Here is an 18,297-nt window from a genome sequence, read left to right as displayed (position 1 = left end):
ATAAATGCAAGAAAAAATTATGATCATTACTGGGACTAGGACTAATTAATACATCTGATTAATCATTAAGAAAATATCACATGTTAGCAGCCGCCAAAACTATTATGATTAGAAACATCTGTTATGGAAATTTTAACATGAGGTTTTTCTAACAGAGTATCATATTAGGAGAAGCTTTGAAATATACCATGATTCGGTGCCTGGGTGGCTCAGTCAATTAAGCATCTGACTCTTGGTTTTGGCTCAGGTAAAGATCTCTCGGTCGTGAAATCAAGCCCCGCGTCGGGCTCCACACTGGGCATGGAGTCTGCTTGGGTTTCTCTCTCCCTCTCCCCAACTCCTTAAGAAAATTAAAATAAAATAAATTCTACCATAATTCACATCACATGTCTTCCCGGGACATGTACCGGGAAGCTCCATAAATATATGGTACAAAATCAACCCACTTTGGAAGTGTTAATCATGCAATTGTTATTACAAAAGGGCTCAACTGCATAATTAAATCAAACATTTAAAACCTGTAGCTAGTAAGGCATAAAATTGTGCCCTGAAAATTTTAGCAATTGAATTCTAAAGCAGATTGAAAATTTTTGTGAAGTTTTACCAAGCCGAAGAAAATCTGGAACAATTCCTCTTTCTGCCTAGAGATGATCTTACTCTAAGAACCAAATACCAAGAATTGCATCATTCAGAAGAAGACCTAGATGGCAAGCTAGAAGGTTGACAGATATGCAGAGAGGAGAGGGGTACTTGAACTTGCAACCTATGGAGAAAGCATATCAGATTTGATCATTTCTAAAATCTAGGACAAGAGTAGCATTAGATCTGGGGTATATGCGTGAATGAAATCTTTGTTCTACAGAGATGGAGACACGTGTATCCTGTTTGTTTCTTCATGGATCTTTTGCATCAATGAAGTACAGTTTGAACAATAGGGAATATGGAGGCTAGTTTTTCAAATTATAACATAGTTGAAATGTTTTTCTAATAGGCCCATCTTAGTGATAGCAGTGTCTAGGACATTTAAAATTTTTATGTTTAATGCTTAAAATATTTTAATGTAATTTATAACTTAAAAATATATAAACAATGCAAAATGAAGATAATGAAAACCTCTAGTAATCTTGCACTGTAGAGTTAGCAGCTGCTAATAGTTTGGTGACAGATTTCCAGATTGTTCCCATTTGGGGCTACTATAAGATGATGCCACAAAGAACATCCTGCTTCATAAATCATTGTGCAACTAGTAAGTACTTCTGGCTAGAAATAAGCTTGCAGGTCAGAGAATGTACAGCAAAAGTTGACCAATATAAAAAAAATTTTTTTAATGTTTATTTTTGAAGGAGAGAGAGCAGAGAGACAGAGCATGAGTGGAAGAGGGGCAGAGAGAGAGAGGGAGACACAGAATCCAAAGCAGGCTCCAAGCTCCAAGCTGTTAGCACAGAGCCTGATGCAGGGCTCAAACCCACAAGCTGTGAGATCATGACCTGAACTGAGGTCAAGACACCAAACCAACTGAGCCACCGAAGCACTCCAAAAAGTTGGCTAGTATTATGTCTACCAATAGTGTGTAAAAGTGCTTAACATATTTTTAATATCCTTCATGTTAGCAATCATGAATAAAACTAGTCAGGACCTGGGGTGCATGGCTGGCTCAGGAGGAGGAGCATGTGACTCTTGATCTTGGGGTTGTAAGTTTGAGCCCCACGTTGGGAGCAGAAATTACTTAAAAATAAAATCTTCAAAAAAAAGTAGTCAGAACCTGAGTTTCCATCCTTTTCTAAAAAGTAATTTTCAAGAGGTCCTGAAGGGAAATCTGAAGTATCATTAGTATTGAATGACAACTGCATTTCATTGTGTACGGTATTTTTTTTTCTCAGTAGTCTTAATTTTCTATTTTTCTCTCCATACCTGCTTTTTTTTTTTTTTTGTAGCTGTCTAGCTTCACCCGAATGTTGGCTCTAGAAGATTTTATTCTGCTGGCCAGTGGAACAGAGTCAGTAGAAAATGACACTTTCAAAACTCTGAGTACCTTGAAGACCTTGGAACTCTGGAAAAATAAGTTAAGACGAGTCCCCAGGGTTCTGCCAGCCAGTCTTGAAGTGTTAAAACTAAATGAGAATTCAATAAATGTCCTACACGGATCTGATTTTGAAGGACTGAAGAAATTAAAAATCCTTGAACTTAAAAACAATCTGATCTCTTCTCTCTCTCCCAGCACACTCTCTTCTTTGATCAGTTTGCAGAGTTTGATGTTGGATGGCAACATTATCGAATCTGTAGCTGGACCACTGGTACTTCCCCACCTGAAAAGTATGAGCCTGGAGAATAATAAACTGCATCTTATACCAGCTAGCTTCTTTGCTTCTCTTCAGGCTTTGCAGTTTCTCAGTGTCAGTGGTAATTTTCTGACTAAAATTCCTATTAATCTGCCCAAATCCCTGCTCTCTTTAAAAATGGAGAGAAACCAGCTCAAAGTGGTAAGGTTTCGAGACATGAGACACTTGGAGAATCTTTCCCACCTTTATCTGTCAGAAAACTCACTCTCCTCCATTGATGGGGCACAGATCCTTGCCAATTTAACTACTCTTGAGTTGTCCCAAAACCAGGTTCAAACGTTGCCCCTTAAACTACCAGCAAGGCTACAAAAACTAGATATTAGCAATAATCTGATTCAGAGAGTTACAGCCCAAGACTTCCAGGACCTCCGAGACTTGAAACACTTGTTTCTGGACAACAACATTGTCAGCTTGTTCGAAGCTGGAGCCCTGCAGATGTGTTCCCAGCTCTCCAACCTGGCCCTGGAACAGAACCTGCTGTTGTCTATACCTCTAAGGTAAGGGAGAGTTCTCACTTATGTTGACTCCTTTTAACGTTTTCTGAAGATTGGGGCAATTAAGCACATCATACAAGCAAGAAAAACAGAGCAAACATAAATGATCTGATGAAGGCTATCCAAGGGTTCCAGGGTAGAAGTTTTAGATGGGCTTTTGGAATCCCCAGCCGCCCTCTAACTGAATCTGCACTAACTTAATTGCTCTCACCTGTCAGACAAGACACCAACAGGGGCGATCTGTATTTGAAAATATACAACACCACTTTGGCGGAGTATGCTAACAAACATAATATGGGGTAATATTTGTAAAAATGTATTTTGGTTTTTAAGCATGTGGCCTGAGATCCAGCAACAGGTACACAGCCACTAGCGAAGCAAGGGTATGTAAAAGAAATGAGAGGGAAGTGTAGTAAAATATCTATATTTTTAAAAGCATTGAAATAGTAGCTATGAAAAAAATCAGAAGTGTATAATCTCACCTTGTATTTACTTGGAATTCTGTTTTTGGGAGACTCGTTTTCTTCTCAGGGCTGTGATCTTTAAAGGACTTAATCCTGGTTCTGCTTCTATCTGTGTCTGCCTGTGGGTGTGTGAGTCCATTTGGGGTGTCTTACCTTATGTTCTCGGTTGTCTCCTCAGTTCTCTCTCTCACAAACACGCATACACACACACTCCTGCACATATGGACACAAACACATACATATCCTCATACTCTGACACTTAATTTCTCTTTCCAAATATCCCTCCCTCTGTGCCCAACCCACCATCCTGTTCCCCCACCCAGTCATAACTATGACTAATGTACATGTTGACATTAATTGATGCTTTTTATGTAAACTTTATTACATGTTCTACATTTGTAAAGTAGATAATAAAGTAGAAGATTAAAGCCCTATTATTCTCTTAAAAAGATGTTATGTTATTTATTATATGTGCCTATCAGTGGACTCGTTTTCCTTTTGGTGCTTTATAGGAAAAAAAGGCATCTTGCTCTGTTGATTATCATTATCAAATTGCTTGTAATTAATATACCAACTTCTGGCTTCTGTAAGACCCTATGGCACTCAATTTACTTATCTGCGTTGCTAGTTACAATAAACAACTTTTTTTATGAATGAAAAAGGGAAAAATTATCTTTGGTATGTACAGATGTTCATTTTTTCTTTAAAAAGATTTTTTTAATGTTCATTTTTGAGAGAGAGAAAGACAGACAGAGTGAACACGAGTGGGAGAGGGGCAGAGAGAAAGGAAGTCACAGAATCCGAAGCAGGCTCTAGGCTCTGAGCTGTCAGCACAGAGTCCGACACGGGGCTTGAACTCACGGACTGCGAGATCATGACCTGAGCCGAAGTTGGCCGCTTAACTGACTAGCCACCCAGGCTCCCCCAGATGTTCATTTTTTCTAGTTGAAAAAAAGAAGCTTGTTATATAGTATGGTAACTGTACCCAATGCAAAACATGAAAAAATGATTTATCCAATGGAAATCAAGATTTTAAAATACATATTCAGGGTTATTTGAAATTAAGCAATTTCTTTTAATGTATAAGCATATGCATACAATTAATTTACTTCAACGAATAAGTTTTGAGTGTTTTCCTTGTGCCAGGTACTTTACCAGGCACTTGAGATACACCAGTGCAACAAAAATAAAACTTCTTGTTCTATACAGCTTAAATTCTAGCAGGGAAAGAGTAACCATAAACACAAGGTGTACGTATATAACATTTACATGGTGTTAGGTGTTATAGTTAGCAACAACAAAAAAGGGGGGCTGGTTGCCATTTGAAATAGGGTAAGCGTGGTAACCCTCACGAAAATGTAAGCTTTGAGCAAAGACTGGAAGGAGGTGAGGGATTTAGCTGTGAAGCTGTTTGGGGGGGGGGGGGTGGGGGAGGAAAATGTTCTAGACAGAAGAGCCGATACAAAAGCCATAAAGAACATGCCTGCAGTGTGTCAAGACTCTACTACTTGTAATTTCAGTCATTTCTCTACTGTATTTCAAGCCTTATTTTCTATCACTATATGCCCCTTTTCCAAGAAAAAACAAATCACATATAGACTAAAAACTCATGAAAGAGATTGGGGAATGACTCTCTTGTCAAGGATTCTCAGTGGGCTGTAACAGCCATGGCAAAACTGTGAATCCAGTGGACTTCTCTATTCAGGTAGCTTTTAGAAAGCATTTGGCTAAGTAATCCTGCTAAGTTTAATGAGTGAAAAGTAGCTTAATTATTTACTCCCGCCAGGGCATTTGTGTGTTTAATAAGTGACTACAGAAAGCACAACGCTTTTACCCAATGGAGTGTATAATAGAATTGCAAGCCTGAGCTAGCCATAATTCTTGAATCTGACTCCACATTACAATTATCTGGAGAACTTTAAAAAAGCATACTTATGCCCAGACCTCACTTCAAGCCAATTAAAGCAGACACCCAAGAGTTTTTGCCCAGGCATCAGCATTTTTAAAAAGCTCCCAAGATCAATTTAATGTGCAGCCAGGGTTGAGAAGTAATGGGCAAGAACAATGGGGCAAAGGACATGAGATGAGACTGGGCTTTTCCTATGAGGATTAACTTAAGCATCACAGCTATCTACTTTGTCAAAGAACTTGGCCAGCTGTGAGAGCAATCTGCCTCTTGTGGAAAGTGATTTTTAAATTCTCCATCACCCCCCACCTCCCCAGCTTTTCTTTGAATTGGAAAGTGTGAATGACCCAGAAAAGGTTCTCTGTGGTTTTCCTCCCATAAAGCATTAAAACACAGTACGATCTGTTTGGTTTGTTTGTTTTTTTTAATTTCTGAATGTTAAGACTTTTATCCACAAGCTTAAAACAGGACACTTTTTATTTTCATGGGTTTTATTCATACACAAAATTGTACTTTAAAATTCAGTTTTGTATTAATAAACTATAAACACAGGCAACCTGTTACTAGTTGCTAACCTAACCTAATTTGTTGCTTAGTTGCTAGCTATGTATCCTACCACAAATCACAAACCCCTTCTTTTGCCGACCATCCTCCATTCTACATTGTACCAAGGAAATAACAGTGGATGTTTTCAGGTGCACATATATTCAAATATCTACTACTTTTGCCTCAATACATTATTCGAAATAGAAAATAATACCTAGGGGCTTCTGGGTGGCTCATTCAAACCTCCAACTTCTGCTCAGATCATGATCCCACGATTCGTGAGTTCAAGCTCCACGATGGGCTCCGAGCTGACAGCTTAGAGCCTGGAGCCTGCTTCAGATTGTGTCTCCCTCTCTCTGCCCCTCCCCCACTTGTGCTCGCGCGCGCTCTCTCTCGCTCTCTCTCTTTCAAAAACAAATTAATAACCATTAAAAAAAAGAAAAAATAATACCTAACATAACATTAAGTACTGACTAAACCAGCAGTGAGTTCATATATGCATGTTATTTCCCATTACTCTTTACAACAAACCTGCGAATGTACGTACATTTTTTAAACTATTATTTTACAGGTTAGAACATTAAGGTTAGGAGGTATCAAGAAACTTGCTCAAAATCACATTGTCAGTAAGTGGTGGAGTCAAGATCAAACACAGTAGTCTAACTCCAGAGTCAGTGAATTTTAGCCACCACGTGAGATTTACCACCTCTGAGATTTACTCTGCTATAAACAATATATTATACTACTTAAAACTTAGAATGCCCAAGACCTGGGTCTCACTTTTGCTGCTTTTCATTTCACCAATCTGTAGCTCAGTGAACAAATATAAGTCACATCACCTTTTCTTTATCCACAATTTGGATAATTCAAATCCAGAATAGCTTTCTACAACCTAACACAGGCATAGCATTTTACCTTACTTACACTCAGGTGCCATCTACTGGTAAAATGGGGTGTACCCCTTTTTACTTTAAAAAGCCACAGATCCAAAGAACAAACAGCATTTTTAGAAACATGTTTGTCTTAAAACCAGGGAAACTTTTTGAGCATAAATCAGACTTATAAAGACAAAGTATATCAAAGCAATAAATGCCCTAAGTTCACAAAATCAGGACATTAGTGATTTCTCTTACAGTGTCATTTTGGTTATAATGTCCATAGAAACACAGAAGAAAAAAAAAAAGGAAGAGCAGGTATAAGTTTTAGATACCCACCCTAGAACTGTTCATTATATTTGTTTAAAAGAAAACTTGGCTTTCTCATTTTCATTAGCTAACATTTATTATGTGACTTCTGTGTACTAGGCACTTTCATCTATAGGGTGGAAAATCAGAAACTTTAAGCCAAATAACTTACCTGAAGTTGAGTACTGGTAAAAAGAATGGCCAAAGTTAGAACTCAAGTCTTAATTAGTAGACTGGACTCTTTGGTTTACTTTATCATATCTTTCCTCAATTTCTCTCCCTTGTACTCTGAAGGGTAATAGTGTCTTGCTTACTGCTACACCATCTGCTAATAGTCCATATTTCCTTGGGGAAAAAAGCTATACATAAGATTTTCTGTATAACTTTTAGGGATGTACCTTATGTCAGTTGGTATGTACATAAAATACATTGTCTTGGGGACTGACTTCAATTAAATTTAACTATCAAACTGTTGGCGCTCCTGGGTGGTGCAGCTGGTTAAGTGTCCGACTCTTGATCTCAACTCAGGTTCCTGAGTTCAAGCCCCGCATTGGGCTCTGCACTGATGGCCCAGAGCCTACTTGGGATTCTGTCTCTCCTTCTCTCTGCCCCTCCCCCACTTGTTCTCTCTCTCTGTCTCTCTCTCTCTCTCTCTCTCTCTGTCTCTCTCAAAATACATAAAATTTAAATAAAATAAAAAATAAATGTTATATAAATTTAACTATCAACTGTTAAAATGAAAGAAGTGATTTTTCCCTGGTAAGTTCATCTACTTTTTAAGGTAAACTTTATTCCAACTAAGGTGACAACACTTTAAATAAATAATGAAGAACACAAATACTTATATATGTATATTCACTGTACAGTTTAGGATATTAACATAAAATATACAATCATCATATAACTGGGACCACCACAATAAATGTCACTGAATACTAAAAGACATGAGTGCACATTCAGGGGGTTCACACTCTATGGAAATAGCATCTGGAAATAGGAGAATATGAAGCTGTTGAGTAGCAGAAAAATTTTCAGGTTCACAATTGTGCTTCCTTTTTTTTTTTTACTTTTTATCAATAAGCATTAGCATGACATTTTTCACATTGGTATCCACAGTGAAAAACTTTTTTTTTCTTGATTGTAAAGCAGTACCTGTTCAAGACTGAAAACTTCATCTGTTGAAAAATGAAATATCATCCAAGAATTGCTCAACAGGAGCCTATGTCTAGACATAATTTGTTTTTATGTATTTGAGATCATTTAATTTTGTTTTTTTTCTATTTTTTCCATTGAACATTATAGAGTATTTTTCTCTCCCTTTACCCTTTCTGCTCTTTCTGAGTATCACTATGGACCTAAGAAATCTTAATTTTTTCAGTGTGTTATGATCATTTCTAGTTGCTAGTCTCTTTTGATTCTCAAATTGCTCCACATTTGTCTAGTGGGTGCCCCTCCAAGGTGGTCCCTGTGTTCATGAGACCCGATTCCATTATTTCTCTTAAAAATTTTTTTAATGTTTATTTATTTTTGAGAGAGAGAGCTGGTGAGTGAGTGAGTACATGTGTGCCTGAGAGCTGGGGAAGGGCAGAGAGAGAGGGAGAGAGAGAATCCCAAGTAGGCTATGCACTGTCAGGGCAGAGCCCAATGCAGAGCTTGATCCCACAAACCGTGAGATCATGACCTGAGACGAAATCAAGTGTCTGGTGGTGCTCCTCCGTTATTTCTCTTTTTTAAAAATTGAGGTCAAATACACATACAATTTACTTAACCATTTTTAACTGTCCAGTTCAGTAAAATACCTTCTTATTGTTGTGTAATTGGTCTCCAGAACTTTTTCATTTTGCAAAACTGAAACTCCACACTCATTAAGCAACTCCCTGTTTCCTCCTCCCCCAGCCTCTGACAACCACCATTATACTTTCTGTTTCTATGAATTTGACTACTCTAGAAATCTCATATAAGTGGAACTATAGTAGTTGTCTTTTTTGTGCTAGGCTTTTTTCGCTTAGCATAATGTCCTCAAGGTTTATCCATGTTGTAGAATGTATCAGAATTGCCTTTGGTTTTTTGTTTTGTTTTGTTTTGTTTTGTTTTGTTTTGTTTTTTGTTTTGGGTTTTTTTTCATTTTTTAGTTTGTTTTTTAATGTTTTTTAATGTTTATTTATTTTTGAGAGAGAGAGACAGAGTGTGAGCGGGGGGAGGACAGAGAGAGGGCGACAGAATCCAAAGCAGGCTCCTGGCTCTGAGCTGTCAGCACAGAGCCTGACATGGGGCTTGAATTCATGAACTGAGCTCAAGTCAGGGCACTTAACCTACGGAGCCACCCAGGTGCCCCGGAATTTCCTTCCTTTGTAAGGTTGACTATTCCATTGTATGTACATCTTGTATTTTGCCTATCAATTCATGATCAATGTACATTTGGATTGCTTCCACATTTTAGCTATTGTGAATTTAATATGGGTGAATAACATGTAAATAATGTACAAGATTATTTAATATGTAAATATCTCTTTGAGAACAATCATGCTTTCAATTCTTTTGAGTATGTACCCAGAAATGGAATTGCTGGATCATGGGGTAATTCTATTTTTAATTTTTGGGGGAAGCACCATACTGTTTTCCATAGCGACTACACCATTTTACATTGCCTCCTACAGTGCACAAAGGTTCTAATTTCTCCATATCCTCATCAACAATTGTTATTTTCTGGATTTTTGATAGCAGCCATGCTGATGGATATTGCTTATCTTTGAATATGTCATTGCATTCTGGCTCAGATGTTCTAGCTTACCTTGCTCCAGACATAGAATAAGCCATTTCTCTAAGAAGCCTTGCTTCTTTTAAGTGGAAACTGGAATTCTGAAATTAAGATCTGGGTGTTCAGTGTGCTATGCTATTGGAATAGCATTGCCATTAGAGTGTAACTTTATTTCTAGATCCTTCCAGTATGCAGAATTAGGAAATATGTATTTTTAAGCTATGAATTCATATTAAAATCTCCAATTCACATTTAACATTAGAGGGTTTTTCTTATTTTATATTTGCATACCTTCTTTTACAATGAAATCTTGGTTCCTAATGATATGAATAAATTTACTTATTTGTTTTGTATTAGCGCATTCATTTAAAAAGTTTCAAAATTTCATTACTAGGTGGTGTTAATAATAAGCATGCTAAGAGAAGTTTCCTTGCAGATCCTTTTGTCCCTAGTGTCTAAGGCTTAGATATATCCACCAAGGATATTTAGTCAGAGTACTTTTTCTTTCCTTTATTGGTTATACACCAACATAAACATTGATTAATTAGATATGTTTGTTTCTGTTTGTATTCAGTTTTAGGGCTTGTTTTTGCTTTACCATTTTTGTTTTGTGAACTTGTAAAACATTAACATGATTCAAAAGTTAAAACCATATGCAAACACTTCCTATAAGTAACCAGTTTTATTCGCTTCTGGTTTATCATTCTTTTTTCCCCCAAACATAAGCAAATATATGGACATGTATTTTTATTTCCCTCTTACACATACTGTACATACAATTCCACTTCTTGCTTTTTCCCCTTAACCATACTTTCTGGAAATCATTTTGTAGTAATTCATAGGAATGAGTCCCTTCCTTTTTTAAGGCTGCATAGTAGTTTTTTACTGTTGTACTGGGTTGTTTCCAATCATTTTGTATTATAAGTAATACCATAATAAACACATATATGCTGTTTTATATTTGTGAACCATATATGTAGAAGTGAGATTTCTGGGTTGAAGGGTGAATACACAGGTTATTTCTTTAGGCTTTGCTGAATTCTCCTCCATAGGGGCTATGCTACTTTAGTCTCTGTGTATGAGAATGTCTGTTCCTTCACAGCTTTGCCCACAGAATGTGTTGCTAGAGATTAAGATTTTTACCAATCTGGTAGGTGAGAAATGGCATCTCTGTGTGGTTTTATTTTTCATTTCTCTATTTTGAGTATGGTTGAAGACTTCAGGGCTTTGCTTTTCTGTGTTTTGGTTTTTCTTTTAATTTATTTTGAGAGAGAGAGAGAGCTCATACGGGCTAGAGGTAGAGAGAGAGGGAGACACAGAATCTGAAGCAGGCTCCAGGCTCTGAGCTGTCAGCACAGAAACTGATACAGGATTTGAATTCACGAGCTGTGAGATCATGACCTGAGCTGAAGTTGGACACTTAACCGACTGAGCCACCGGGTGCCACACTTTGTCTGGGTTTTAAGGTGCAGATATTTTCCCCCAGTTTATAATTTATCTTCTGACTTTGCATATGTTTTTTGCTATTCACAATTTCTTTTTTTTAATTAGGTTTAATGTCTTGATTCATTGATCTTTTATAGCTTCTGGATTTTCAAGCCATAGTTAGAAAAGCTTTCTCATAGAATTAGTACTTCAAAAATGATTTAAGTATATGATTTTTATTGTCACATAAGTTTATTATCTCTTAATTTACATATTAGGAGACATTAGTCTATCCTTTTTTTTTGCCATTATAATTAAATATGTGACAAACATGTTTGCAAATAAATCTGTTTGCTTCTGTTATCTCCTAGGTTGAAAGGTATGACATTATTTAAATTTGATACATAGTACCAAATTGTTTCCAAAATGGTACCAATTTAAACTCCCACCAATAGAGTTTAAGTTCTTACCTTACAACCTCTTCAGCAGCAATAAATATAAAAATTTAAAACCAGGGTGCCTGGGTGACTCTGCTGGTTAAGCATCTGGGTCTTGATGATCTTTTGATTTTGGCTCAGGTCATGATCTTATGGTTCGTGAGTTTGAGCCCCACATCGGGCTCCTCACTGTGGGTGCCCACCCTCTCTCTCAAAATAAATACACATTAAAAAAAAAATTAACCAAAGCCATGTTCTAATTTCATACATAAAACATTGCATCACTTTTTCATTGCCTTTTATATTCATGAAGAACAACACTTTTTCATGTTTTTATTCAATACTTTTTTTCTCTTATAAATTATGGATTCGTGGCCTTTGCCACCTAAAAAATTGGGAACTTTTTTTCTTATCAATTTGTTTCTGTGATCCTATTTGACAACAAAAGAAATTAAAGAGTTTTATGGCTAGGAACCAGAAAACTCAGAGGGTTAGAAAACAAGACCTATGAGAAAGGGTTAAAGACTTATACATAAGACTTAATTTTTCAAAACAAGTCTTGTTTTCTAGCTTCAAACAGGACATGGTGGTACAGAAAAGGCTGGTGTTGCTCAGTCCGGGTTGCCTAGGTAGTTATGGAATGGTGATCATGGCTTCCTCTCACATCCTGTTTCCATACTTTTGCAGGCTTCCAGGGACCTTAGCCAGGCTGGACCTCAAAGGCAATGCCATCCAGGATATTACTGAGAGGGACCTCAAGGATCTGAAGCAGCTTCAGGTTCTAAACCTTAGGAATAACAAGATTTCTGCCTTAGACCTCAAAGCCTTGGAGGGGTTGCCTCGCCTCAGACACCTGTATCTGGATGGAAATCCGTGGAATTGTACCTGTAGTCTCATAAGAGCGAGGGAGATCCTGAAGGCCAAGGGCACAGATGTGAAGGGGGGACAATGTGCTGCACCAGCTGAACGACAAGGGGAAAGCTGGATGTCCTCCAAGAAGATCATGAGACAATGTGAGCATCAACTACATCTAACCGAGAAAAACAAAGAAACCAAAAAGAAATCAAAACCAGAAGAGCACTCCAGCATCAGAATCAACATGGATGATGATTATTATGATTATGAAATAGATTAAGTATGAGCTTTGCCTACAGTTTAGAAAAAAAATTTTTTTCTAATAGACTTCATTTTAGAGCAATTTTAGGTTCATAGCATAGTTGAGACCAAGGTATAGAAAGTTCCCATATACCCCCTATCTCCACACATGTATAGACTCCCCCATTGCAACATCCCCCTTCAAAGTGGAACATTTATTACAATTGATGAACCTACATTGACACATCATCATCAACTGAAGTCCATAGTTTACATGCGGGTTCACTCTTGGAGGCATACATTCTGGGGACCTGGACAAATGTATGACAACCTGTGTCCATCATAATAGTAGCAGAGTAGTTTCACTGCCTTAAAAATGCTCTGTGCTCCAGATGAAGTTTTATAGCGTTCAATCTCCCAAGCAGAAATATACAATAAATTTAGATACGCAAGAGTCTTTTTTGTAAGTTTTTTTTTTTTTTTTTTAAAGAATGAAATCAGAGGGGCACCTGGGTGGCTCAGTCAGTTAAGCATCTGACTTAGCTCAGGTCATGATCTCACGGTCCATGAGTTCGAGCCCCATGTGGGGCTCTGTGCTGAGGCTCAGAGCCTGTGCTCAGAGCCTGGAGCCTGCTTTGGATTCTGTGTCTCCCTCTCTTTCTGACCCTCCGCCGTTCATGCTCTGTCTCTCTCTGTCTCAAAAATAAATAAACATTAAAAAAATTAAAAACAAAAAAGAATGAAATCAGAGTTGAAGTAAATTGAGGTGAGGGGAGGAAAGGAGAAAGGGACAATGGTAAGAAGATACAAGATTCCTTCCACTTAAAAGGTAATTAGTGTTTTATTCTGAAATCTACACAAATAATAATGCCAAATAAATTGCCATCTCACTAACTTCCTGCAAATAGAGTAGCTCATTTTTTTCACATAAGATGATGACTTTTGTATATGAAGCTGATGCCTGCAGGTCTACACTACTGGCTTTTGACTGTAAGCAATAGAGACATACTCCAACTTAAGCAAGCAAGCAAGTATTAGAAAGATTGGGAATAGCCCACAGAATCAAAGGAAAACTGAAGAATCTGGGAAGAACAGGGATCAGAACTGCTCCAGGGCCCCAGACAGAATGATGTAATGGAGAGGCCCTCAGCTTCTTCGAGGTTCTCTGTGCCAAATGAAGAGCTCTTGCTATTACCAGTGTTTGCTTCCCTCTTCTCAAGAGTCATATCCTCAGAAGGAGAGGCTAATTGGCTTAACTTGGGTTACATGTTCATCCCTGCTAAGGGACAGTAGGTCTTGTGGGACAGTCTGATCAAGACCAAAGGGAAACCAAAAAAAGGGAAAGATAAACTGGCACCTTAAATATTACAGATGTTCCTATAATGGCCTCCCTGAAAAGAGTTGTGTTTTGAGTTACAGTCCATTTTCCCTGAGTTGACCACAATCCCACACTGCCTTCCTTTTGATGAACTGCATACTTTTGAGAATTGCCTGTCTGGTCATAGAGGTGTGACTGTAGAATAATTTTTTTCAATCAGTATTTTTTCTATCAATCTACTAGCAATCTTTTTCTATCAATCTACTTGTAAATAAAATCTACAGGCATATAAATCTGAAACCCCATCTAAATTGGCTCCTTTCCTAATTAGTAAGATTTACCTATTGCAGCATTTTACAAAGACTTCCATCAAAATGCTTCTAAAGGCAGAGAAAGGAAATAGTAGAGATTGAGTGGATGAGTAATATGCCCACCAGAAGCTTGAACTTTCACCAAAGTGTCATGTTTTAAAATTTTGTGCAGAGTTTGTATTACTTGCTTTATGTCCACATTTTCTTCTCCCAAAATCTTTATGAAATTGACATTCCTTGGAAAAGAGCCCTATTTTTATTGTGGCTTCTAGAACTCCTTGGCATAGTGACAGGTTTCCCAATAACATAAAGCATAGAAGTACAGAAATAAAGGAACTCTTAAGTGATTTTCCTTGTTATGGTGTGGGTTTCAACTCTTGTGATGTGTCTGACCTATAATTCTAAGAAAAACCAGTGATGTGTGATATGTAATAATATATACCCACTACCATTGCCTGGGTATTAATAATCAGAATTTCCAAGCTATGAGGGCCTTGAGAAAGAATCTTAGTCTTTTACAGATGTGAGAGCCAGTCTCATAGGGGTGATGTCACTGTCAGGTTCACAAACATAGAAACTGGCAGAACTAGGGGTGCCTGGGTGGCTCAGTCAGTTAAGCTTCCGAGATTTCGGTTCAGGTCATCATCTCATGGTTCTTGGGATTGAGCCCCGCATTGGGCTCTGAACTGACAGAGAGGAGCCTGCTTGGGATTCTCTCTCTCTCCCTCTCTCTCTGCCCCTCCCCCACTCTCTCCATCAAAATAAATAAATAAACTTAGAAAAAAGAAAGTGGGAGAAATGGAACTTGATTGCACCTGGGTTTTTTGTTTTTGTTTTTGTTTGTTTTGTTTTGTTTTTTTACTTCCATTCAATACTCCTACTACAGAATTTGCTGTAAGATTCACTTAGGACACGCTTTACTCACAATGTCCAGAATAGTAAAATGTTCCATAAGGTATGTGCATTTATTTGCTCTGGTGGCCATAACAAAATACTATGGCTAGGTGGCTTAAACAACAGAAATTCATTTTCTTACAATTCTGGAGGTTTAGAAAGCCCAAGATTAAGATGTCATCAGGGTTGATTTCTAGTGAGGCCTCTCTTCCTACGTTGTAGACCACTGTCTTCTTGCTGTGTCCTTACATGGACTTTCCTCTGTGTGTGCGTCGGTGTGCACACACATGGAAAAAGAGAGATCTTTCCTGTCTCTTCTTCTTGTAAGGGTACCGGTCCTATTGGATTAGGGCCCCACCCTTAAGACCTCATTTAATGTTAATTATCTCCCTAAAAGTCCTATCTCCAAATCTAATCATATTGGGGGTTAGGGCTTAACATAAGGATCTTGGGGGACACAATTTAGTCCATAACAGTGTGTGTATGTGTGTGTATATATATATATATATATATATATATATATATATATGTATGTATGTAAGTTCTTATCTATCGATCTACTTACCTATTTACCTATACTATCTATCTCAGTTTGGGGCTCTCGATTAAGTTTATTGATATCTTTACAGAAAAAAGAAAAAGAAATAAGAAAAAAGGAAAGAGTGGGGAGAACAAAGTAGAAAAGGATCAGGAAATTTTAAGGCCCAATTATCGCACATTTATACTTATGTAGAGATTTTTAAAAATCAGATATTTAGCTGCTAATCTGAGAAGACAGCTAGCGGGCAAGGTTGAGATATAAGGCAGGTGAAACTTAGAAGAGTGAAATATAGATTGTGAGATAATGCTTCATGATCCTGGAAGACAGGTGTAGGTTGAGTGTCATTGGAGTTGGAGAAGGGGCAGTCATCCTGGGCACAAGGGTACATTTAATATCTGAAAAAAGGGATTACTTTGTGGTAGATAAGGAAAAGGGGAGATTAATGTCCAGAGACTAGTTTTTCCTTTTACCTTTTAGTGCCACTGTTTCCTCATCTGTAAAATGGGGATTGTAGTATACCTCCTAGCGTTCTTTTGAATTAAACCTATATGGAAGAAAAACATTTCCTTAATTGCCCCCTAAATTTGCAAATCCTCTTGTCTCTCCAAATGGAGACATTGTTCTATACCTCAGAGACCAATCACACAGTAGCATATGCAAATGCCTCCCCCCCCCCCCAAAGGTTATGCAGTGGATAGCATGTGTCCATACTGAAGGCATTTTTCTTCTCTCACTGCTTTCCTTCTCCCTTTTCAAATCATGCCTGCTCAGACCTTCCAAGAGTCAGAACCAAGCCACTGCCTGATCAATACTCTCCTACTGTGACTGTTCTCTTGGTAATACAAATCCTGGTTGAAGCCTTTAAATTGCCCCCTGCAGGGCTTGATTGTTCTTTGATGACGGACTAGTCTTCTACTCACCCTTGGAAAAGGGAGTGAGAAAAAACGGAAATGAATAAATAGCTGAAATGAATGATCTGAAAAGAAGGCACTGAAGCTCCTTTCTAGAACATGCACATGGTCACATGCAAATGTACTACTTTTATCAGAGCTGATATTCTCATTCAGGAGCATACTTAGTTTCTACTTAGAAATACTCAGAATTTACCAACTTTGAAGAGTTTTTCTCACAGACTTTATAACTTTCTGTTACACAATATGTGCAATAGCAAGAACTTTGGACTTGCCTTCTTGTGATGTGTAGGCTTTCTGTTAATGCCTTTGCAAAGGGGCTCACACGTTTCAAATTTTCTGCTTTGTTGCACCTCTGAATCTCTTCCCTTACTTCATGGTTCATGGATGTTCTGGTTTTAGATGACAAAGATGTCTCTAAGGCCAATGCTCAGAAAACTCTCCTTTCTCTAAAGAAGTTCTTTTTTTTTAATAGTTGTTCACTATGTCCCCTTATCAAATAATGCTCTGATATTGAGGCTGTAGCCAAAAATTCTGGTAAAACAACCATGCGGGGGTGGGGGTGGGGAAGGTTGGAAGAGGGTTGGTTGACGTTTAATGCTTTCATCCCTTTTATTTAATTTTTTCATTCCTTTTAAATACAGGTTATACAGATTTCACCAGCCCTGAGAAACAGAATAATCAGTATGTTTTTAAAGCTCTACTTTGCCAGAGGTCACGGTTCAGTTATATCACCCATCATTTAGTTAATTAGACACTTTGCTCTTAGCTGAATTTGCTTAAACAAATATGCACACAAATGAAAAACTACTATCTTTGCAAATCAACCAAAAACTCAATGTTTCTCCATCATATAATTGTGTAGTGAATGTTAAAACTTGGATTCTTGCCAGCTTATTAGTCTGAAACCTCAGGGAATGTGTAAAAGTGCCCCCAAAGTGCAATTTTGTAAGAATGAACTTCGTGGAACTTCCTGGTATCATTCCAGTAATAATAATGGATTATCTTAACAGTTTGATTTTGTAACATGACTAGCATTGTCTCTGAGCTCAAGGATTACCTTTATTCCAGATGGTATCTGTTTTTGACAGGAAAGAGCTCGAATGATGGATTTCTTTATGTTTTTCCTCTAAGGTAGAATACTGTTCTAATATTCTCTATAGGCTGTCACAAAACACTGTTTTTAGGAACCCAATACAGAGGAACTTTTAAAACTGTCACTGACCATTGCCTCTCGAGTATTTGCATCCCAGTCTATCTTGGTTTCATAAAATACCTAGTGTATCGTCATTCCTTCCCACCTGCTCTCTCCCCACAACACAAACTCCCCACAGGCTGCCCCACCCAGTGTTGGATCATTGTTATTCAGATTTATAGTACTCATTTCTGCTTTAGGATTAATTTATCAACCACTTTTTTAAAAGAATCACAAATGCCAGTGCGCCTGGGTGGCTCAGTCGGTTAAGTGTCTGACTTCAGCTTAGGTCATGACCTCACGGCTTGTGGGTTCAAGCCCCGCATCAGGCTCTGTGCTGACAGCTCAGAGCCTGGAGCCTGCTTTGGATTCTGTGTCTCCCTCTCTCTCTGTCCCTCTCCCACTCGTGCTCTGTCTCTCTCTCTCTCAAAAATAAACAAACATTTAAAAAAATTAAAAAAAAAAAGAATCACAAATGC

General features: G+C 37.8%; 1 protein-coding gene across 3 annotated transcripts in view; it reads left to right on the top strand.

Moving 5' to 3' along the window:
- LOC106968327 (nephrocan-like) overlaps nt 1-13,327 on the top strand; it is a 30,992-nt gene extending 17,665 nt beyond the window's left edge. For all 3 annotated transcript variants that reach the window (XM_015064676.3, XM_053222334.1, XM_027057013.2), the window contains 2 exons: nt 1,935-2,836; nt 12,241-13,327. In XM_015064676.3, the coding sequence (XP_014920162.1) occupies nt 1,935-2,836; nt 12,241-12,688 (1,350 nt within the window). In that variant the 3' untranslated portion in view covers nt 12,689-13,327. The remainder of the gene's footprint in view (nt 1-1,934; nt 2,837-12,240) is intronic.
- Nucleotides 13,328-18,297: the final 4,970 nt, after the last annotated feature.

Source organism: Acinonyx jubatus, chromosome B2 (genome assembly GCF_027475565.1).
Source record: "Acinonyx jubatus isolate Ajub_Pintada_27869175 chromosome B2, VMU_Ajub_asm_v1.0, whole genome shotgun sequence".
Lineage (NCBI taxonomy): Eukaryota > Metazoa > Chordata > Mammalia > Carnivora > Felidae > Acinonyx > Acinonyx jubatus.
The sequence above is the reverse complement of the archived record's forward strand: the minus strand, read 5'-3'. Positions and strand labels throughout refer to the sequence as shown.